Source organism: Cannabis sativa, chromosome 5 (assembly GCF_029168945.1).
Source record: "Cannabis sativa cultivar Pink pepper isolate KNU-18-1 chromosome 5, ASM2916894v1, whole genome shotgun sequence".
In the NCBI taxonomy this organism is placed as follows: domain Eukaryota; kingdom Viridiplantae; phylum Streptophyta; class Magnoliopsida; order Rosales; family Cannabaceae; genus Cannabis; species Cannabis sativa.
Genome location: NC_083605.1, coordinates 64,198,927 through 64,223,874, shown reverse-complemented (window position 1 = coordinate 64,223,874; position 24,948 = coordinate 64,198,927). Strand labels below are relative to the sequence as shown.

The 24,948-nt window shown below is 32.3% G+C and overlaps 1 protein-coding gene across 1 annotated transcript; it reads right to left on the bottom strand.

Moving 5' to 3' along the window:
* Positions 1 to 4,136: 4,136 nt before the first annotated feature.
* Positions 4,137 to 23,196, bottom strand: LOC115717789 (expansin-B15-like). Its single transcript, XM_030646763.2, has 3 exons — positions 22,986 to 23,196; positions 4,590 to 4,896; positions 4,137 to 4,458 (listed from the first exon to the last, which is right to left on the bottom strand). Exons 1-3 carry the CDS (start codon positions 23,194 to 23,196, stop codon positions 4,137 to 4,139), a joined length of 840 nt encoding a protein of 279 aa, XP_030502623.2.
* Positions 23,197 to 24,948: the final 1,752 nt, after the last annotated feature.

The following is a 24,948-nucleotide window of genomic DNA, read 5'->3' as shown; positions in this document are numbered from 1 at the left end:
ATTTTCATTATACCATCCTCAACTTTGACAACATATCCTAATTTATCAAATGTACCAATAGAGAGAAAATTTCTTTTGAGATCTAGAACATACCTGACCTGCTGCAAGGTCTTCATGACTTCATTATGATTCTTTAACAAGATTGTTCCCACATCACTGATCTCACACACTTTATAGTTTGTAAGAAGAACTGTGCCCCCATCACTCTCTAAAAGAGTCCTAAATAGTTCTTTGTTTGGTGCCATATGAAATGAAAACCCTGAATCTAGAATCCAACCTCCACCTGAATCTAATCTAGACATCACAAGTGCATCAGATTATACTACAAGTGCCTCAGATGAGTCATAGCCATCACCAACTGCATGCCTTTTGGACTTGTGATGATTTTCTTTCCTAAGTTTAGCCTTCCAAACCCACAATCATCTCTAAAGTGGCCCTCCTTTTGCAATAATAACATTGCTTTCCTACAGCTCCATTAGAGCTTGGCCCTCTTATGGAGTTTCTAGAATTGGATCTGGAATGGTTTCCTTTGTAGCCATTTGAGTTCTGATTTTTCTTGTATTCCCTCTTGAGGAATTTTCCCTTAACAATAAGTAATCCTTCCCCATTGGTCTCATCTTTCTCATCCCCCCTCTTCTGAATTTCTTTAGAATTCAATGGAGCCTTAACCTTTGTCATGGTCAGAGTATCTTTGCCATACAAGATTGTATCAACAAAGTGCACATACATCTTTGGAAGTGAACTCAATAGGATTATAGCCTAGTCTTCATCATCAATTTTCACCCCAAGATTATTCAGATAAAGAATGATTCTGTTATAATCATGTAGATACATTCATTTGACTCATCCATTTGAAATGTGTACAACTTCTTCTTAAGGGATACAACTTATTTGCAAGAGATTTCTCCATGTAGATTGAAGCTAACTTGTGCCAGAGACCCAAGACCTTGTCTTCATTTGAAACTTCCCTCAAAACCTCTTCACCAAGACTGAGGAGGATGGCACTGTATGCCATGGCTTCAATTTCAAGTTTCCTCTTCCTGTCTTCAATCAATTCCATGGCTTCAACATCAAGTCCTTCATAGATCCCTTGGTGAACTAGAAAATCCTTCATTTTGATTCTCCAAAGACTGAAATTATTTGAACCAGTGAACTTGTCCACCTCAAACCTTATTGTAGTGATTCAACCAGGTTCTTGGTTGCTTGAATATGATTCTTGAAAGTTTGAGTTTTATTCTTGAAATAAATTTGAAGATGAGTCTTGATTGATTGAATGTGATTCTTGAACTCTAAACCCTGAGCTGTTATACCATTTGTGTAAATTCTCACCCTCAAAATGGGTTGTTATAGAAATAACAATATTCAAGAATACACAAACAAAACAAAAAGCAATCACAAAATAAAAACTAGAACTTAGTTAAAATTAGATAAGAAAACTTAGCTCGAGCATGAATGAATCATGGATCTTTATTGCTTGAATAGTCAGTAGTACACAATAGAATATGTCCAAGAATAAAATCAACAGAGTTAATAACTATAAAGAAATGTCTCATATTGAGAGAAGTCACTTCAAGAGTGATACTCCCATTACATTCCTCCACACACACTCATTATGATCTTGAACACTCTTTTTAAACTTGAATCAGAATATAAAGTATGAGCCTTAGAGATTGGAGATCAGAACTCAGAACTCCCTTGTCAATAGAGGAACACCTATTTATAGTCGTTGGTGGGGTTCCCTTTAAGTTTGTATTAAAGGCAACTGTCATAACTAACAACAGCTTTCTCCAGATTCATCTGATGTGCTAATAGATGGACCTACTTGTTGGGTTTTGTGCCCTAAATAAAACCCATTATAATCTAATCTGATTAGTTATCAATTTAAGAGATTTGAAGTGATTTATGTTAACATGTATTTTTCATGCTTATGGTTTAATATATGCACAAAATCAATTAAGTCCAGAACATATATTTATTCACAATTACAGTAATGTCAACACAGTGGAATGTGATTGTGATTATATGATTCAAAAGACTAAGTCCCTGTTTCATCAGTGTTTTGGATTTACACTAATGTGATAATCAGCGATGAAGTATACTTACACTTGGAGTAAGTGTTATGTTCTTTCCAGAACATTGGTAAAGTATACTAGTTTCGAATGTATGGAGTATACATTGGACTGGACCGATATTGAACTTAGTTAAGATATTATAATACTTACCGTTGTATCTTTCACTGTCAATGTCACTAGTTGATCTTAGATCAAAAGAATCTAAATCCTGATATGCTTAGGCTCAATCTCAGGAGTGTTATTCATGTTCTTTGATTTATTAGTTAAGCCTACTTTTGGTCAGGGTGATACGTATATTTTGGGAACATGATAGTATGATTGAGTGGGAGCGTTGAACATAAATATGGAATCTATAGCTTCTACATGTGTATAGCAGTCAAGTGATGATTCCCTTCGAGCTTAGCTAAATAGAAGTAAATGGATGAGCTCTTGTTTCAATGATTATATCTTAGTTCACTAAAACATCATTTACAGATAGCTAAGTGTTTTAAGGGGACAAATACATTGAGGGGTGAAACAGTAAATTTATCCTTCTCGGTGTAAATCATCTATATAAAGGATCTTTGATCAAATTAAGATTATAACGATGGTTAAATGTGATAGCGTATCTATATCGTGGAACATGTAGAGCGCTCTATATATCTGAGAGTGCAATTCCAAGTTCTAAGAGTGGATTCAACAAGGAATTAATAAGTTAGGGAATTGACTCGGTAAATTCGGTTCGGCTTATTGGAAGCTCAGTAATATAGGTCCATGGTCCCCATTCTAGTTGAGACCATACTGCTTGTAAGACTCAATAATTTATTTATGATTAATCAATTATAATTCTAGAATTAGACTATGTCTAGTTTGTGACTTTTCACTAAGCAAGGGCGAAATTATAAAGAAAAGACATTCTAGGTTCATTTATTAATTAAGAGACTATATGTCTAATTAATACTTATGTTAAATGACAATATTATTTAATAATCTATTTTAGTTATTAAATAATTAGTTTTGGCATTTAAATGGTTAGAGTTTAAAAATTGGCATTTTTGAGAAAATAGAAATAAAAATTGTTAAAACTGCAAAATTCGAAGTGGGGCCCATTAACACCATGGCCGGCCACTTGTAGAGAGTTTTTCCAATTAATATTTTTATTATTTTAATGTAAAATAATTACTAACCTAAACCTAGTGGTTGCCTATAAATAGAAAGTGATGGCTCACGCCAAAAAAAAAAAAGAATTATTCAGTAATTCAAGAGATTGCCTTTCGGAAAATTGAGCCATCCACTTTCTCTGTATATCCGAGCCTCTCATTCTCTCGTTTCCTCTTCCAATTTCGAAATACCTTGAGTGATAGAGTAGTGCCCACACACAGCAAGTGGTACCTCAATCATAGTCTGGAAGATCGTGAAGAATCCAACTTGAAGAGAAGGACGTTCGGACTGAGATCTTGGTGATACTCTATGACAGAAAGGATACAAGGGTTAGAGATCTGAGTGGAAGGAGACATATTATTCCGCTGCAACCAATGTAAGGTTTCCTATACTTTATATGTGTTTATTATCGTTTTAGAAGTTCATATTTAGGATGTTAAACAACATGTGAGTAGATCTAAGGTCCTGGTAAAATAAATTCCAACACTACTCACTGGACAAGTTAAATAAGTTTAATCCCAATAGAAAATTTAGGAAAAGCAATCCAAGCAGATTGAATTCCTCTCCATAAATATTAAATTCCAACACTACTCACTGGACATTTGTTACCCAAAGCTGTTAGGACAGCTGAAACATAGTTAAGTGAATTAATTGGAGTGTACTGATCAGAAGCTTCATTACAACCTTCAATATTGCTAATAAATAATGACAAGTTTAAAACTAATTAAGAGTAGGAAAGATTGAGAAGAGATAATTATTATAAATATTGGTAATGATATTCGTGTACATGTATAATTAAACTTCCAACTTCCATTACAAGTTGACTTAGGGTAATTATTATTATATATATATATATATGTGTAATGTATGCATATGTATAGTTGCTCCATATATATTTGATTAGTTGCCAACATTATTTTAATTTCAAGTAGCGAAATTAACTGTTGATCTATAAGTCTGGCCAGGAATCCAGCCAACGGGAATAACATTGTTGGCTACAATGGTCTGGCCCATTGAAGTGAGACGAATAGAAAATGGAGGCTTTAGGGTGGAGGAAGAGTTAAGCTTCCAAACAGCACCCCAAGATCGTTGCATGGGAACCCACGAGCCTTGGCTTTGTTTCAGTTCAACACCCTCCAGTTCACCTGCTCCATTAATGAATTCGATCAAAGAAGAAAAATAATGGTCGTTCGACCCTAAATCCACTTTAAAGGTTATGCTCTTCTCACCAAACCTACATTGAACCCTATAGGTACATATAACAGTCGAAAACAACTTTAATCAATCATTATACATTAAAATATGTTGTAGTACTATACTGAGAAATAATATGTAATATATGTTTTGTAATTTAATTTTTATAGTTATTAATAGAACCTGTTGTATTGAATTTGAAGGACTCCAACATTTCGTAGTTGATCTGCCTGGCCAGAAATTGCCATTGCGCCAAAAGCAGTACCACTCAAATCAAAATGAACAGCTTGATTGTTACAACCAGGGCACTCATCGGTTATGACCACATTCACCGGATTTCCTGAACAAGCTCTGTTCACATTTGATGTGCATTTCACCTCATAGCACACTCCACAACCTTTATGCGATCTGTACAAAGAAGGGCCTCCTGCTGAAATGAATGAAGAGAATGGTGGTTGCCCTACATCTCCTCCATATCCACATGCTCCTCCTGATAAAAACAAATTTAAAATGCTATAAATTAATTTACATATTAATTAATTGGTTAAATTATACAATATTAAATTTTTACATCTTATTTAATTTGGGAGACAAATATATGATATAAACAATGAGACGTAGAGAATATTGATCATCTAAGTTGTGTTAATTTCCAAAATTAATTTGGTAAACCAACATATAATTGATCTATTTAATATTTTTCAATTTTTTCATTATTTATTATTATTTTTTTTACATTTTTGAGCTCTTAATATACACATTATTTTGTTTTGTTCACAAAGCATATCGTTCATTTTCACAGCAAAAAGCTAAGTTGGATTGGGCCAAAGAGGAAGATGAACACTTAGCTCTATTTCACTCTACCATGAGAGAAAGGAGGCAAAACAGAATTTGCTACAATGTGGATCCAATTGGAGAAAGAATTGATGATGTTTCAAAAGTCACTAAAACTTTTTTATCTTACTATCAAAATCTACTTAGTAGTAAAATGGAAAATGGATGAAGTGTTTTGACAGAATTTGTTATTCAGGGGCCTCTTATTACTAATTAACATGCTAATTTACTTCTTGTTGAGTTCTCTTGAAAAGAAGTAAAAGAGGTTGTTTTTGAAATCCCTGGTGTCAAAGCTCTTGGCCCAGATGGCTATGGTAGTTTCTTTTTTTAAGATAATTGAGACTTAATTGGGGATGACATAAGTGATGCTATCATTTCATTTCTCCAGTCTGGCCAAATTCTCAAAGAGTTAAAATCAACAATTCTGACACTAGTTCCCAAAATTATGTGCCCAAACACTGTGGGTGACTACCGACCTATAGCATGCTGGAATGTGCTTTACAAGGCAGCCACATAAAGATCATTTGTTCTTGGCTAAAAAGCATACTACCTAATTTAGTGGCTAAGAATCAAAGAGGATTCATCAAATGTAGATTCATTGCTCATAATATCCTAATTTGTCAAGATATCATTAGACATTATGGGAGGAAATCAATAAAGGCCAATCGTATGATCAAGTTGAACTTACAAAAAGCATATGACACTATAGAATGGGAATTTATTCAAGAAATGCTCCATGCTTTCTGAAATCTGAATAAGTTTATCAACTTGGTCATGAACTGTTTTAAAACTCCATGTATTTCTCTCATGTACAATGAGAATGCATGGATTTTTTAAGGTAAAGCGAGGCTTGAGTTAAGGAGATCTAATGTAACCTATACTTTTTGTAATGGGTATGGAATACATTTCCTGAATTATGCAAGGAATTAGGGAAAAGAAAGTATTCAGCTTCATTGGAGATGTGGTGAGTTGATGCTTAACTGCTTATGTTTTTTGGATGACGTCCTTTTATTTTCGTAAAGGATATTTCAAGAGCATTTATTTTTTTCTACAAGGCCTTCAACTATTCTCGAGTACATTTGGTTTGCACCTCAACAAAGTAAAATTTGCAATATATTGAAGAAGAGTAGAAGAACGAGAGATCCAGTGCATCCTTGATGCTTCGGGATTCAGCAGAAAGTCAGTTCCTTTCAAATATTTATGAATCCCCATTTGTGCCAAGAGAATCTCACCTAAAGAATGCAGTATATTAGTGCAAATGTTAGTGAGAATTAGACATTGGAGTTTGAGAAATATGTCTTTTGCAAGCCGAGCGGTTCTAATCATCTAGCTCATCACTCCTACTGGTGCCATTCTTCAAAAGATTTTATAGAAAAGTCAAGAAGATTTTACAGGCTCGGGTAGTATATCTTCGGACTCTGTGTGTAGGTCGAAGAGTGATTATGGTATTGGCTTAAAAATATATGTTTGAATAGAATACTGCTGCCATGGTAATGGGCAGCTGCAGCTAAAGAAGATAATTTATGAGTTAAATAGGTACACAATGTGTATTTAAAAGATGAGAATTGGTGCGGATATTAAGTCTCGACACAAAGCTCCCGATATTGAAAAAAGGTTGTAGAGATCAAGGATAAGGTGAGAAATCTTTTTGATCTATCCAAATTTTCAATGGAGAAATTTCAATTTGCTCAAGGTTGCAAAGTTTTTTGTCCAACACAGAATAGAGTGAATTGGAGCAAAGAAGTTTGGGGTAGACTCAATACTCCCAAATAAAATTTTACTCTTTAGATGGCCATTCAAAACAAACTGAGAACAAAAGAAAGGTTGCATTGTTTCAATATAATAGGTGATGATACTTGTTTGCTTTGTAATTTGCATGAATAAACAGTAGACAACCTATTCTTGGGATGTTATTTTAGCAACGATTGCCTCCAACAGATGCTATCTTGGCTGGGATGGAGAGCTTGTTGCACTTCCCTTCAAAGTCTGGTTAGATGGATAGAAAGAGCCAAACAAAAAAAGGTTCAAGAAGTGGGTGTATACGACACCCATAGTAGCCTTTGTGTATCATATTTGGTGTGGCCGAAATGAAAATTTGTGGTCTTATACAATTGAAAGACTGAAGTTGGCTGTTTTAAAAGTATGAGGATCCATTAAAAATAGAATTACTTGTATTTGGGCAAAACATGTAACCCAAAAGATACGGATTGGTTTATGTCACTGTAAATGGCACAAGATCATAGCTTGTAAAAAAAATTTCTAGTTTAGGTATATTATTGGAAGATGTTGTTTGATTGTAAATGATATCAATTTGGAGTAATAAAATATTGCTAGTTCACCAAAACATAAAAAAATATACTCATTATTAATTATATGTCTAATTAAATTATAGTCATACCAAAAAGTTATAATAACAAATACACATTAAACACTAATTTTTTATAAAATTACAACTCAAATAGTGTATACCAATAAACTAAAATATTACAAGGTAAAAAAGAACATTCAAATTAAACCACAATAATTTTTAGCTATATGTTTTCCAACTTGAATTTGTACACATGCATAGGTTTCCAACTTCAAAGTTTTGGCACCGTTCCTCCTTACTCATATAATATTTTTGAAATATAAGATTTTGTAAAATAAAAAAAATTCAACTTATATAATTTTCTCATAAGTACTCACTATACTACTATAAAAATTATTTTTCCACACATTTTTAAATAGTTGTTTAAAGTATTCCCGTCAATTTCTATAACCCTCGCCTATACGACCGTAGCAAATAGGAAAAATTGGCAACGGTTAAAAACCGTCGCTAATAAGGACTTCTCGACGGTTTAAAACCGTTGAGAATATAAAAAAATATATATATATAGATTTTTCTGCCAGAAAAATTTGAATTTTTCCCTATTTTTTCTTTCAATAATTTTATAATTTTATCTAAATTAAAATAAAACAACTAATTAATTTTATTACAATAACAACTAATTTTAAAACACATTAAATCTATACAATAACAAAATAAATATATATCATAAATAAAAATATATATATAAATAAATAAATGTACTTATACCGAGCTTGGAGAGAGAGAAAGAGAGAGAGGGAGACCGACGGGAGGAGGTGGAGATCGATGGATGAGAGAGACAAGAAGAAAGAGAGATCAAGAGAGGGACGCAGATGACACAGAGATGGGCAATGGTGCGGAGGCGTGGGTGGAGTTTTAGAGAGTTAAGATTATCGTTTTAGGGTATGGGAAATGGAAAAGAAATAGGTGTGCATGTGGGAAATAGAAAAAAATCGTTTTTAGAACCGTCACGAATTCTGATATTTGTAGTAGTACTAATTTATCACACACTAACTCAAAAATAGTGCGACATTAATGGGTTTGGGTTTAGCATAAGCAAGTAAAGATCAATATTAGTTAAACATTATAAGATACAATTGACTTTTAAATTAAACAATGATTAACTTAGTAAATTCAAACTTTATAGGTTTAATTAAGTGGGTATTGTTAAACAAATCATAAATATTACTACTACAAATATACTATTTATCTTTATTTTTTTCATTTATAAATTATAATGAGAAGATAAAATTATTTTAAAAGTTGTATCATCGCTTTTATTGCTCGTTTAAAAATAAAGACTTTTGTATTCGGTTATTTTCTAATAATCGAAAACAAAAGTCTTCGTTTGTACATAAGGCGATAAAGAAACTTTAAGTTTCTCTTATTCCTTATTCGGTTATCAGAGACCCGAAACCCCAAACCCTAAAACCACAACCCTCGACGACGACGACGACGACTGCCTCCCTCGACAGCCAAGACAACGCGGCTGTTCAGGCGAGACAACAAAGATTGCCTCTCGCGTGAAGGCCCAGACAACAATTGTAATGACCGCTCTAGTAATTTGGGTTAGTAAAGGCAATTAGCACTAAATTATATTATTTTATTATTATTTATGAATTTATTTAATTGTGGACCCCAATATTTAGAAATAAATATTAGACTTATAATTTTTCAATTCCGGAGATTTTATTAAACTCTAGGGGTATTATCTAGTTTATATGTGTAATATGTTATTTTTGTAATTTTTGCTCGGCAACAACGGAAAATGCGATGGATGGCTAGATTGATCACATGAGTAAGTTTAGAACCCTAGTTTTGGCCAATTTTGGGATATTTAGGGTATTGTCATGAGGTTTATCGATAGGGAAACTTTTAGTTTCAAGTTTTAAGTCCCGGAAAGTGATTTAGCGAGTCACTCATCTGTATTACTATTATTGTTATTTGGGCATCCATCTAGCACGTGATTTCCGTTCAGGTTGGCCAGCATACTTGAATTCGGAAAGCTGGTAAGAACTGTGTATAATGTGTGATATGAATATTCGAATGTATGTATGTGTTAATATATATACATGCTTATTTGTTGTGATTCATACACTACCAACACTTATATGGTTGCGGTACAGAGTGCATTGGTAAGGTGTATGATGTTTGGAAGTACATCATGGTGTTACCAGCACTTGTACGGAAAGGTACGAGGTGTCTGTGGTACAACACTTAACGGTACTCAAGGTGCGGTCCATACCCTACCTACACTAGTACGATGGTATACTGAGTGCATGTGGTACATGGTACATGGTCGTATCCTAGTTAGAACGTTCATACTCATCTGTTAAGCTCTGTAAATAGGTGTATGGGCGCCTATTTACAGGTCGGAAATTATATGATGTGTTATATGCATTTCTTACTGCGTCTGTTGACTCACAGTTTCTACTTTCATGTGTAGGTAAAGGAAAGGCTATGACTGAACAGGAGTGAACCCGAGCTCAGATGGGATTGTACATGTCAAGCGGCGCGACCTGGAGTGTTCGGTCTCGGGAAATCTGGGAGTTATATTTTGAAAGTCGCTGTGCGACCTGAAAATTATGTATTTTGAAATGTAAAGTTTAAAAAGTAAATTTTACGAAGTTTGAAATCGGGATCCCGAGATTTGTAAATATTATATTATATTACAAAGTTTAATATTTAAAGCAAAAGTTTTAATTTGACACGTTTTTCGAGAAATTCTTTGATTAGCAAAGATTTCACAATAATTGAAAAAGCACTGTAGCGTGCCTTAGTATTAGGGCGTTACAATTTTGGTATCAGAGCCGCCAGGTTTGTCTACCGAAGCTTGCCATGACATGTACAATCTTCATCAGAGAAAGCTCGGTTCACGGTTCAGTAAGCCCGTACTTGTTTAGTATTTTAAATAATTGTGAATGTGAGAGCATGTTAGGAAGCATATTAGATTTTAATTAATTATTTTAAAGTGCGTTGCCTTAGAATCCATAAGTGCGGTAGAAAGTTTGTAATGGGGTCGTTGCCTGACCAGACTGACTTACTAATTGGCAGGTTTGTCCTATAGTATGGACACCTGGTGCAATATGGGGAGTCTGGATAGTGTGGTCAGGGCTAGTAACGGTTGGAAAGAATGGAGTTTGAGTTCTCCCCGCAACCAAGGTGAAAGCCTTTGGATGGCTTCTGATGGGAGTGATGGTCGTTCGTCACAGGCTCCGTGGGACTTGGAGCAAAGATTCGTAGAAATGGAAGCTATGATTCAACGACACGATGAGGAGATTCAGAGGTTGAAACAACAAAGGTTTCCTGTACTATCTTTACCTCATATGCCAGGCATTCTCAATTCGGTATTACCACCAGAGCATAGTATGGCTAATAACCAAGTGGGATTATTGCATGAGAAAATTTGGATAAATGAACCTACAGTCCTTCAGGGAGATTCAGATATGAAGAATGCTCTCTGGACTGGGAGCCCTAAAGAATGTATTTTAGGACCTCAAGAGATTATGCCACGAAATTGGGATACCGCTTGCCATATTTCTAGTTATGGCAGAGGTGGTAGGGGCTCCATGGTTGAGCAGAAGAGTAAACCTACGTCGTCAGTGGTGGGTTTAAAACGGAACAAGCGGTTCCGAGGAAATCAAGGCAAGGGTGTACGCAAGGATTATTCTTACCCTGAGTGCCCGCGATGCAAGAACATCATCCCGGAGAGTGCAACCGAAAAGCATGCTTCCTGTGTGGCATGGTTGGGCACTTTAAGAGAAATTGCTCTCAGGCAAAGAAAGATAAGCAGAAGCTGGAAGTAAAGCATGTACTTGCTCAGATATTTGTTATTACTCAGGCTGATGTTGCATCTAGTCCTTCTATGGTGAAAGGTTAGCTTCTTATCAGCAACTCCCATTTTAATGTATTATTTGACTTTGGGACTATATACTCGTATGTAGTATCGAGAGTATTTAATCTTTTGGATAGACTTTATGATTTTCTTGTAAGAGGGTTTGGAACCCTAATGCCTAGCGGGGAATTGGTTGTCTCTAATAGGCGCACTAGATCTATGCCAATTAGGATCGAAGATAGGGAATTGAGTATTGACCTTATAGAATTGAAATTAACGGAGTTTGATATTATACTGGGAATGGATTTCTTATCCAAGTATTCGGCCAGTATAGATTGTAGGCGTAAAATGGTGACTTTTCAGCCGGAAGGTGAAGATCCATTTGTTTATGTTGGATCAGTTCAGGGGTCTCGAATCCCGGTTATTTCTGTGTTGAGGGCTAGGGATTTACTATGAAATGGTTGTGTAGGATTTCTAGTGGTGGTATTTGACTCCAGCAGACCTGAAACATTTGGGCCTGAGGTAGTCCGGGTGGTGAAAGATTTTCTTGATGTGTTTCTCGAGGAGTTGCCAGGATTGCCGCCACAGCGAGAGATTGACTTTGTAATTGATTTGGCACCTGGAGTCGAACCTGTTTCTAAAGCTCCATATAGGATGGCTCCAGCAGAACTCAAGGAGCTTAAGTTACAACTTCAGGGGATGCTTGATATTGGGTTTATTCGACCCAGTGTATCGCCCTGGGGAGCTCCGGTTCTTTTTGTGAAAAAGAAAGATGGTTCCCTCAGAATGTGTATTGATTATCGGGAACTAAACAAGCTGACGATTAAGAACAAGTACCCGTTGCCCAGGATCGATGATCTGTTCGATCAGCTTCAGGGAAAGACAGTGTTTTCAAAGATTGGTTTACGGTCGGGTTATCATCAACTCAGAATTCGGGAGGAGGACATACCGAAGACTGCTTTTAGAACCAGATATGGGCACTATGAGTTTCTGGTAATGTCATTCGAATTGACCAATGCTCCTGCGGCCTTTATGGATCTTATGAATAGGGTGTTCAAGGATTTCCTCGATAACTGCGTTATAGTGTTTATCGATGATATTCTTGTATACTCTCAGTCAGAAGATGAGCACGAGCATTATCTTCAAATGGTGTTACAGCGACTTAGGGATCACAAGCTTTATGCCAAGTTCAAAAAGTGCGAATTCTGGTTGTCCGAGGTGTCCTTTCTGGGTCATATTGTTGGGAAAAATGGAATTATGGTCGATCCAAACAAGATAGAATCAGTGAAGAATTGGCCGAGGCCCAAGTCTGTGACAGAAGTTCGAAATTTTCTCGGGTTAGCAAGGTGTTATCGACGTTTCGTCGAAGGATTTTCTAAACTTTCTATGCCCCTAACCGAATTGACCCAGAAAAATCAGAGATTTGTGTGGTCAGATAAGTGTGAAACAAGTTTTCAGGAGTTGAAGCAACATTTGATAACAGCTCCGGTGTTAGCTTTGTCATCAGATCCAGAGAAATTTGTAGTTTATTGTGATGCATCCAGATAAGGTTTGGGATGTGTTCTGATGCAAGCTTACAGAGTCATAATTTATGCTTTTTGTCAACTAAAAGATTATGTGCAACACTATTCAACTCATGAGTTAGGTCATGCTGCGGTGGTTTTGTTTTTTAAGATATCACGACATCATCTTTATGGTAAAAGTGTGAGATTTATATTGATCATAAGAGTTTCAAGTACTTTGTCACCCAGAAGAATTTAAACATGAGGTGGAGAAGATGGCTGGATTTGGTTAAGGACTACGATAGTGAGCTTTTATATTACCCCGGGAAGGCCATCGATGGGGCCGATGTGTTGAGTAGAAAGAATTGCAGGCAAGTTTGTACTACTGTTCTGTTAGCCTTAACTAGCCTTTGAAATGGTTAACGCATAGATTGAATTCGTAGTTGGAAAGTTACACAGTTTAACACTTTAATCTGATCGATTTGAAAGAATCCGAAAAGCGCAATTGGAATATCCTGAGCTAGTTGAGGTTCGAGACGATGTAATGGCCGGTCGGCCTAAAGACTTTTTAGTCTCGAATAGTGGAATATTGTTATTTAAAGCTCGAGTTTGTGTTCCTAATGTTGATGAGCTTAAGAAAGAGATACTTGCTGAAGCTCATATCATATCTTATTCATTGCATCTAGGAACCCCTAAAATGTATCAAGATTGGAAACCCTACTTCTGGTGGTATGGGATGAAAAGAGATGTCGTGAACTACGTGCCCAAGTGTTAACCTGCAAGCAGATTAAAGCTAAATATCAGAGGCCGGCAGGGTTACTGCAACCTTCAGTCCTTCCAGAGTGGAAGTGGGAGGACATTGCAATGGACTTTGTAACTGGTTTACTTAGAACTACGGGGATGTATGATTCAGTGTGGATTATTGTGGACAGATTCACAAAGTCGGCTCACTTTCTATCAGTGAAAGTTACATATTCAGTGGATCAGTACGCTGAATTGTATATGAAAGAGATAGTTTGTCTCCATGAATCCCCTAAATCTAATGTGTGAGATAGGGATCCAAAGGTCACATCGAAGTTTTGGGTAAGTCTTCAGAAGGCTATGGGTATCAAGTTAAAGTTTAGTACAACCTTTCACCCTCAGACTGATGGTCAGTCAGAAAGAACTATCCAGATTTTAGAAGACCTATTGCGAGCCTGTGTCATGGACTTTGAGGGTTCATGGAGTAAGTACTTGCCTTTAATTGAATTCTCCTACAACAACAGCTACCAAAGTACAATAGGGATGGCTCCCTATGAGATGTTATATGGTAGAAAATGTCGTTCTCCTATTCATGGGGACGAGACAGGAGAAAGGAAGTACCTGGGTCCAGAGTTAGTACAAAGGACCAATGAAGCTATGGATAAGATCAAGGCTCGAATGCTTGCTTCTCAAAGCAGGCAGAAAAGTTATGCTGATCCGAAGCGCAGAGATGTTACATTTCAGGCAGGGGAACATGTTTTCCTACGGGTTTCACCAATGAAAGGTATTAGACGCTTCGGAAAGAAGGGTAAGTTAAACCCTAGGTTCATTGGGCCATTTCAGATACTTGAGAAGGTTGGGCAGGTAGCGTATCACCTAGCCTTACCACCAGCATTATTGGCTGTTCATGACGTATTTCACATTTCCATGTTAAGGAAATACGTGTCAGACCCAACTCATGTCTTGAGTTATGAAGTCCTTGAACTGCAACAAGACTTATCCTACGAAGAGCAACCTGTTCAGATTTTGGATAGAAAAGAAAAAGTTCTTCGCAATAAGACTATTGCACTGGTTAAGGTGCTCTGGAGGAACAGTAAGGTGGAAGAAGCCACCTGGGAATTAGAGTCAGATATGAGGACTCAACATCCAGAGCTATTCAGGTTAGATTTCGGGGACGAAATCCTATTAACGGGGGGATAATTGTAATGACCGCTCTAGTAATTTGGGTTAGTAAAGGCAATTAGCACTAAATTATATTATTTTATTATTATTTATGAATTTATTTAATTGTGGACCCCAATATTTAGAAATAAATATTAGACTTATAATTTTTCAATTCCGGAGATTTTATTAAACTCTAGGGGTATTATCTAGTTTATATGTGTAATATGTTATTTTTGTAATTTTTGCTCGGCGACAACGGAAAATGCGATGGATGGCTAGATTGATCACATGAGTAAGTTTAGAACCCTAGTTTTGGCCAATTTTGGGATATTTAGGGTATTGTCATGAGGTTTATCGATAGGGAAACTTTTAGTTTCAAGTTTTAAGTCCCGGAAAGTGATTTAGCGAGTCACTCATCTGTATTACTATTATTGTGCTTAGGGCATCCATCTAGCACGTGATTTCCGTTCAGGTTGGCCAGCATACTTGAATTCGGAAAGCAGGTAAAAACTGTGTATAATGTGTGATATGAATATTCGAATGTATGTATGTGTTAATATATATACATGCTTATTTGTTGTGATTCATACACTACCAACACTTATATGGTTGCGGTACAGAGTGCATTGGTAAGGTGTATGATGTTTGGAAGTACATCATGGTGTTACCAGCACTTGTACGGAAAGGTACGAGGTGTCTGTGGTACAACACTTAACGGTACTCAAGGTGCGGTCCATACCCTACCTACACTAGTACGATGGTATACTGAGTGCATGTGGTACATGGTACATGGTCGTGTCCTAGTTAGAACGTTCATACTCATCTGTTCAGCTCTGTAAATAGGTGTATGGGCGCCTATTTACAGGTCGGAAATTATATGATGTGTTATATGCATTTCTTACTGAGTCTGTTGACTCACAGTTTCTACTTTCATGTGTAGGTAAAGGAAAGGCTATGACTGAACAGGAGTGAACCCGAGCTCAGATTGGATTGTACATGTCAAGCGGCGCGACCTGGAGTGTTCGGTCTCGGGACATCTGGGAGTTATATTTTGAAAGTCGCTGTGCGACCTGAAAATTATGTATTTTGAAATGTAAAGTTTAAAAAGTAAATTTTACGAAGTTTGAAATCGGGATCCCGAGATTTGTAAATATTATATTATATTACAAAGTTTAATATTTAAAGCAAAAGTTTTAATTTGACACGTTTTTTGAGAAATTCTTTGATTAGCAAAGATTGCACAATAATTGAAAAAGCACTGTAGCGTGCCTTAGTATTAGGGCGTTACAACAATGACAAGGGCTTCGTCTTCTCTCTCTCCTTCGATGAATAACTCTCTCTCTCCCTCGATGACGACACCCTCTCTCTCAGCTAAATCTCATAATTCCTTATTTGATGGTAAGTTTTTTCTCTATTCCTCATGTTTCTCTCTAAACTCATTATTTTTTGTTTTCTTGGTGTGATCATTTCCTCCACATCTTCAAGTCGTCTCTCACTATCCTAGTCACTGATCTCAGATCAAAAGGAACAAAAGCCAATCAAGGTATTTTTTTCTTAGGTTTTATTATCAAAGAATGTTATATTAATTAATTTTCATTTGTATGTATTTATAATGTAATATTTGGTTGATATTGGAGAAAATTAATGATGTGAATCATATTAAATTTTATTTTAGCATCTCACTTAGTAAAATAGATTTTTAATAATTTTTAATGATTGAAAAATATTGAAATAAATATTGTTAGGGTCTTTGTATTTATTCTGACATTGGTGAAGAAGATTGGAAATTATCTCATTATTTGGTCCTTGAAAAGGTACTCTTATATCGTTTTATGATTGTATTTTCGTTTCATTTAATTTTTATTATCTGCTATTTTGATGTAAGTAAAATCTATAATAAAATAATAGTGGACTATGATATAATGTTACTTTTTTATGAGTTAAATTTTAGGAGACTCGATATTACATTATATCAATAACAATTTAGTATCTAAGTTTAAGTTGTTTTAAAAAAGTTAACCAACAATGTTAAATTAAATAGTATTAATTCATCTATTATATTTATATATTTATGTGCATATATATGAATACATACATCTATTTAGTTGACAATGAGAAGAAATATGATTGAATATGATATTACAGATGAGATTGGACTACAATTTATATAAACATAATTTTGTTTGCATGCATATGTTTATTTTATTGGTTAAGTATTAATTTTGTTGTTGTCTATATTCATGATATATATATCATGAACTGCTTGAAAAATTTATCAAAATTATTGAAGAAGATCTTGATTTAAATGATATTTTCTGTCTTGAAATTGTTGTTAATTATTCAAGTCTTGATATTTATTAAAAAAAACATATTAGTTGTAATGATAAATCATTTGTTATTGAAGGTGTTGATTCTACTTTTAATTAATGAAATAAAATTTTTATTGTGAATGTTAATATAAACTTTATTAAATAACTAGTAACAAATTAATTATATAAACTTTGTAACTAATCATTTATTAAATAAGTAGTAACTACTAGCTACATAAATTTGTTAACAAGTAATAATTTTTTTTTTCTTTAAGTTTTTTTAGTAATTTCATTTCTTAGTAAGTTTAAAGTTAAGAATCAAGAATCTTAATTGGAGAGGAGAAATATTTTGGCAAGTGTTGATTGATTTTCTAGCTAACTAAAGGTATACTTTTTCTAACTTTTAGGTTAAATTAATTATGAATAAGCATGTTAGATAAATTTAAATATCTTAAATATTCATTCCTAGTAAAGTAGATTTTATAAATAAATGTATACCAGTTAGATTTGTGGAGTATATATGTATATTAGAAGAGTATGAATATTTTAAATATTCATCTACAGTGAAGTAAATTCTGTGAATATATCGGATGGGTAGACATTACTTTTTTATTGTTCTGAATTGTTATATATTCTTAATTGTATGCTTAATTTTTTCGGGTGCGTCTAATATATAGTCGTTATTCTGGTAAAAATGTCAGTAGAATTAGGATAAAATTTTTTATTTAAATTATTTTAAACTTGTTAGGATTTTATTTAAATTTTTTTTTTTATGAATAAATTATGGATGCGTGTGTAATTGTTTTTATATATTTAATAAATGTGTTTATTATACATTGAGGCACCGCTCAACTCATAGAGGCATGGTGGCTCTTTGAAAGGATGTGGTATATAATTCACCAGTTCAACAGTTTCTATTTAGTTTAGTGGTTTACCATAGCTTGATTAATAACGTCTACTATTTACATATTTGTTGAAGAAGAAAAAGAAAAGGTATTCAAGATCTAGCCCGCCATCAAATTTGGATACAATTTTGTGCAAAGAAGAAGGTCCTAGTAACAGACTTGAATAGGGAGGTTGTCGTGAAGATAGTAAGCAATGTCTAACATAATTCAATTACAATAAATAGGCCGAACTCGAGCAAAAAGTGATGTTGGGTAAAATTTCAGTCAGTGGTCAGAATGACATATTGACTCGACACATTATGGAAGCTCTAAATTTATTTATTATTATAGATGAAAATGTATTATAATTAATTTATTTAAGTACATTTAACTAATATACTAACTTATAATTAAATAATAATTAATTGGTAATTGAATTTTACATTTTGAAAGAAAACCTACTTGCAATGAGGAGACCGACTGGCGACCATTACAACATGTGTGGTTAGCGAAATTGACACAACACTTTTATAGTTAGTTTTTAGACTTAGACTTAGAATTTTAGACAATACTTATTTTGTGTTCTACATAAATCTATCAATGATTAGACTTGTAACATAGCATGTTGTAGACTTTTAACATTATTATAATATAATTAAATTTTATTTTATTAATTTTAACATTACAATAATATAATTAAATAATTTTTTATTTCAAATTAAATCTTGATTCTTATAATTAATTTATAAATATTTAAAAAATTAATATATAATCATTAACAAAAATTAATATATAATAATTTAAATTAAAAATAATATTAAAAATTAAATAAATAAATAAAAAATTAAGAGAGTCCTATGTCTGCAATTATTACATAATAATCGAAGATAAAAGTTCTCTATGTCTAGGGTAATTCCCCCACATGAGTTTGAAATTTTGTTCCACCTATGTCTTCGGTCATTTTGTGATAACCGAAAAGATAGGTCCTCATTACGTCTTCAGTATTTTCGAAACCTACGCATCATCGCCTGAGACAACTTCGGTAACAAGTATATTTAAAAATGATGATAAATTGGATTAAAAACCCAAGAGAAAGATAATTTTTCTAGTACTGTATGTTGACATGAAATTAGCCAATGCATTATGGTTTGTTTGCTACGCTGTATTACCCCTTATTGTATCTATTCTATATAAAATGTGGCTATATAATAGAATTTTTGGTTTATGAGAAATTATTGGGTAATTTTTTTTAAATAAAAAAAAATAACAAATTATTAGATTTTGCCATGGGTCAGCATCCATGTAGTTAGTTAAACATAAGTATAATTAATCCACCTAAAGTGTTGCAATTAATAATAAATTTGTCATATTGTTTATATTTTTATTAAAAATTATTTTCAAATTTTGATATTTAGAATTAGTTAAATTTTAAATATTATTTTAAATTAAATTTGAATGTTTTGATAGTTTAATAGCATTTTCATTAATTCCGAAGATAAATTTAAGACAAATAATAATTTTTTTTAATTACTATTACAAAGTATAATAGTTATTTTTGTTTTTATTTAAATCACTATTATGCTTTCAAATTTCAATGATTATCACTACATTGAATATTATTAATTTTAAAATTATGATATTAAAAAAACTAAAAACTAAAATAAAATTAACATACGTGACTTGGCACGTAACATCTATCTAGTTGTAAAATATATATTGAAATATATTTTATGTAATATTTTTATGGAAAATTATATGCAATCACTACTACAATGTTGGCCTTTAGAGGTTGTTTTTTCACTCCCAGTTATAAAAAGGGAAGCTAAAGGGTGTGAAAATACCCGTTTTTTTTCGAAATTGACATTTAGAGGCGGTTTTTTGATAAAAACCGTAGGTATAAAATTGCATTACTCCATTTAGAGGCGGTTAGGAAATAATGTTTTTTTTTTTAGGCTCAGCCCTATGGCGTCGGTATTCCTTTATAGGAACCGACGCCATAGGGTTATAAAACAAACCCTCCCTTAGCTTTCTTCCTCACTCGACCAAACCCAGCCAAAGCCAAAGAACCAGTACCTAGCAGAGACGAAAAACCCTCACCGACCACCGCCTCCACCATCCATTTCTCCCCCATTTCTCAACCATTTGAGCCCATTTTTGTTGCTAAATCTTCTATTTTCGATACTTAATCCTATACACCCAAAAAGTTTTAATTTTTTTCCCTATTTAACTGTCATCCGAACCTATACAAAAATAGTAGGTATAACTCCGGCCACCATTTTTTGTTGAGAAAACATTGAGTCTCAACCTCCTTTAAGGTATAAATATAGTTTCTATTCATTTTTATAATGTACATTGTTTTATTTTTGGTTTTTGTAAATTATTTTTTGGGTTTTTTAATTTTAATAGTAATATTGTTGTGTTGTATGTGTATAGTGCCCGGATTTCGCGAAAACCGACGCTGAAAGGGCTTAAAAACCGCCTCTAAAGAGGGTTTTTGTAGTAGTGGATATTGACTTTTATGAGCACCGAAATATATAATATTTTAGTAAAAATTAAAATTTAATATTATATAAAATATTATATAATTTAGTTCAATATAATACAAAATAATATAATATAATATGACTTAAGATGGTGTACCGAACAAGGTCCTTAATATATTAGTCAAACTATAATTAGCCTAAATTTAAATCTATTTATTCATATTCTTATCTAGGTGGGTAAAATAACTCTTTAACATATCAAAATATTTAATATATCATGTTATATTAATATGACATGTTTAAATATCATGCTACTTTTGTTGTTTTATTTAAATTTTATGAGAAATTATTTAATTTTATTATATGTGTTATGCATAAATGTATCGTGTTAAAATCATATTAATCTTAATCACGGACATATCAATTGTCAGTCTTAAACTATTTATATCCTCCATATTGTAAGATATATAACAAAAAAAAAAATTATGTATAAATAATTCTTAATCAAAACATACATAATTATACAGTACGTACTCACTAACGGAAGATATACAGACTGCGGGCAAATTATATAAAAATTATTTGGGAGAGCTAATTAAAAATAGGGTTAATTTCACAAATACACAAAAACAACAAAAAAACAACAAAAATACGGTTTCACAGAATTTTAAATATTTTTACGATTTTTTTGATTTTATTTACATAAAATACGGTCTTTTTATGTTGAAATTTTGTTCATTAGTTGTTAATTTTTTGTTATATGTATGTTATTTTTTGTTGTTTTTTTGTTGTTATTTTGATGTTATTTTCATGTTACTTTTATGTTGTTTTCTTGTTGATTTTATGTTGTTTTCGTGTTATTTTTTGGAAAACCGTAAAAATGTAAAAAAACATTCTTTGAACGTAAAAATGTAAATATTTTACAAAAAATGGTGTCTTATGTAATTATTCCTTAAAAAGGGTTAATTTCACAAATACATAAAAACAACAAAAAAAAACAATAAAAATACGGTTTAACAGAATTTTAAACATTTTTACGATTTTTTTGATTTTATTTACATAAAATACGGTCTTTTTATGTTGAAATTTTGTTCATTAGTTGTTAATTTTGATTTTGATTTTTTAAATAAGGAGAATTACTTTATATATTAATTTTTTTTCTTTTCAAATTTACAGTTTGGGTTTCTAAAGTGGTTGCACCGCTAGTTTAATAGGAGTTTCTGTACGATTTTCTATTGCAATTTAGGTTGCAGCGCTAGTTGCAATAGAAATTTTTATAATACACACATAAAATTTAGGTAAATTGAGAAATAAAATGAGTTTAAATGCACAATTGAAAATATAGCTAAATGAGAAAATTATAGTGATGTTTTGAATAAAATGAAGAGATATTTGTGGCAATTCCCTATTAATATTTTTTATTGTTACACACATGATCCAAATTAAAATGTAAGAAAATTATACTACATACTCAAATTTTTAATTCTTTTACTTTTTTATTGTGGAGCCGAAATTTTTCAAAATACTGTATAAATTGTATACTATAACAGTATTACGTTTTCACAATTATTTCAGTGTTATTTTTTAGTTGTTTTAATTATTCTGTTTGTTATTTTATAGTTACTTTATGAAAAGAAAGTATTTTGTAAAAAATTTCCTATGACAATAAAATTTTAAGTTTTTGTCAAAAATCTAATATTTTTTAAAAAACCTCATTAAGAAAAATGGAGGCAAAAGTGCCTTACCTTATTATTTTGGTTGTAGTTGTTAGATTTTAGTTGTTAAGTGAGATGTCACATTTCTTGAACTTACTCGATTGGTGCATATGGGGTAGAGTGACATGTCAAATTTATTATTGTGAAAATTTTTAAATCATTAAAGCCAAATAATAATAATAAACATGGTAATGGTTCGATTAAAAAAAAAAAACATAATAATCAAAGTAATGAAATAAATCTGAACAAAAAGCTATTTTTTTTTTTAAATAATTAAATAATAATTAAAAAAAAACATATTGAAATTATTAAAAAAAAAATTAAACATATTGAAAACAACTGCTCTTCGTAAACTATATTAGAAAAAAACTAAATAATAAGTATTGAACATGTGGTTTAATATTATATTGATGATATTTATTTTAATTAGGGTTATATAAGTAATATTTATAATTATTAATAAAAAATGGCTGCAAATACCTCTGAAAAGAATGATCAAGTAACACATATTTTTATTTTTATTTTTGGGAAAACACTACTAGTAATACGTGTTTGTTTAACAGTTATTGTTATTATATCATACAGTGGTAAAAAGAAAAATAAATAAATAAAGAAAAGGGCATACATACGTAGTTTATATAATGTGACTAAATAATGTTCATGAGTTAGTTCATTGTGTTCATTTTTATTTTTATTTTTTTTGAAAAGAGTTCATCGTGTTAATTATTTCTATACAGATATATAATTATATATAAAAATATATACCACTACTCCCAGCACCGTTGGGGCTACCGTACCAAGTTGCACCCGTGCTGGCCCAATTGGCGCTGACCCGATCAACATCAATTGATGAGACGTTGAAAAGCTTAATGGGATTGAAAGCAGAGGTACGATTAAGATTTACGAGTAGAGAAATGGAGGCTATTAGAACTATGACTGATAATAAATACGGGTCATCATGACAAACTACACCCATTTTCAAAACACACTTCTTACTTAGACTAACACCTTTTTTTCAGCTAATTATTGAGTGAGTTGTTGTATTAATGAATTCGATACCATAACATGTTGGTATTTATAGATAATTTTTCATTTAATGCTTTATATATTAAAAAAAAAACATTTTTTCAATACACATTTGTACGTATATATAATAATAATAATAATAATTCGTAGTAAGAGATCAATATTGGATTTAGTATATCCTTACATAAAAGTATTAATTTTTAATAAGAGAATTTGATTTAGTTTTTTATTATAAAAAGTAAGAATTTCCTTCACGTATATGTATTCTTCACCAACATGGGCAGGAGCAATTGTTTATTTTAAGTTAATCAAAATTAATGATTTGGCACATATATTCTTTCAAAAACGAAATAAATAATAAATGATTTCAAATATATAATCATTTCCTTCAAAGAGAAAAAAATTGACACAAAAGAAAAATATGCCTTTCCATAAGTATGGAAATAGGCCTAACGTCAGAAAGTGGCAACGAACTTTAAAATAATGTTTTATTAAAATAGACTTAAAATATTTTAGCAATATTATTGCTGACCCTAAAAGTGATCAACTCACGGGATCGATAGATCTGATGCTTGCCAATTGTATACACAAATAAAGAGTAAGAAACAATAAACAATGAGATTTGTTATAGAGGTTCGGCCCATTTATGATAGCAAGTAATGATCTACTCCCATTTTAATTGTATTTATTGGGAATATTTTACCAGATCTAGATTTACTAACAAGTATGTTAATTAACATCCTAAATATGAATATTTCCAAAACAATGAAATAAACACATAAGAGTTTAAGAAAACCTTACATTGATTGCAGCGGAATATAATGACTCATTCCTTTCAAGATCTCTAGCCTTGATTCCTTTCTGTCGTAGAGAATTATCAATCTGAACCTGGATCTCTTTCTCACCTTCGGGTTTGGTACCACCGTCTTACTCACTATGATTGAGTACTTGACTTGCTATGTGTGAGTATGACACTCTTTCACCAAGGGTTCGAATATGGTGAAGAACAATGTAGGAGGCTGAAGTTACTATGGAAGGAAGTCTCTCATCTACTAGTTGTCAGAGAATGAAAACTAGATTTGGTAGGTTGAATAATCAAGTTGACAAGAGGATGAGATAAGAGCATCATGTTTCTTTTATAGTGTTTCAACTAGGGCTTAGGATTGAATTATATAAATTAAAAAAGAATAAAATATTAGGCAAAACTCATCACTAGGGTCGGCCACATTAAAGGACCAATCTCTAGTTACCAATTTACCACTTTTTTCAACCACTTATTCTTCTTTCAATAATACCATACTTTCCAATTCAATCCTACAAATGCCAAAACTATTTATTTAATAATTATAATTAATTATCAAATAAAATTACAATTTATATTATTTATTAATTAGACCATACAAAGTTTCTTAATTAGAAAATTGACCCCAAAACTTCTTTACTTCACAATTAAGCCCTTGCTTATAGAAAATTCTTAAATAAGACATAGTCTAATTTTAGATCGAATTATAATTGATTAATTAAAATCAATTAACTGAGTCTGGAAGCAGTATTACTCAACTAGTGAGGGGACCATGAGCCTATATAGCCGAGCTTTCAATAAGTAAATCTAGAATTTACACCAAGTAAATTTTCTAACTTATTAATTCTACCTTGCGCCACTATAGATTTGGAATTGAATAGCACTCTCAATTGTATAGAA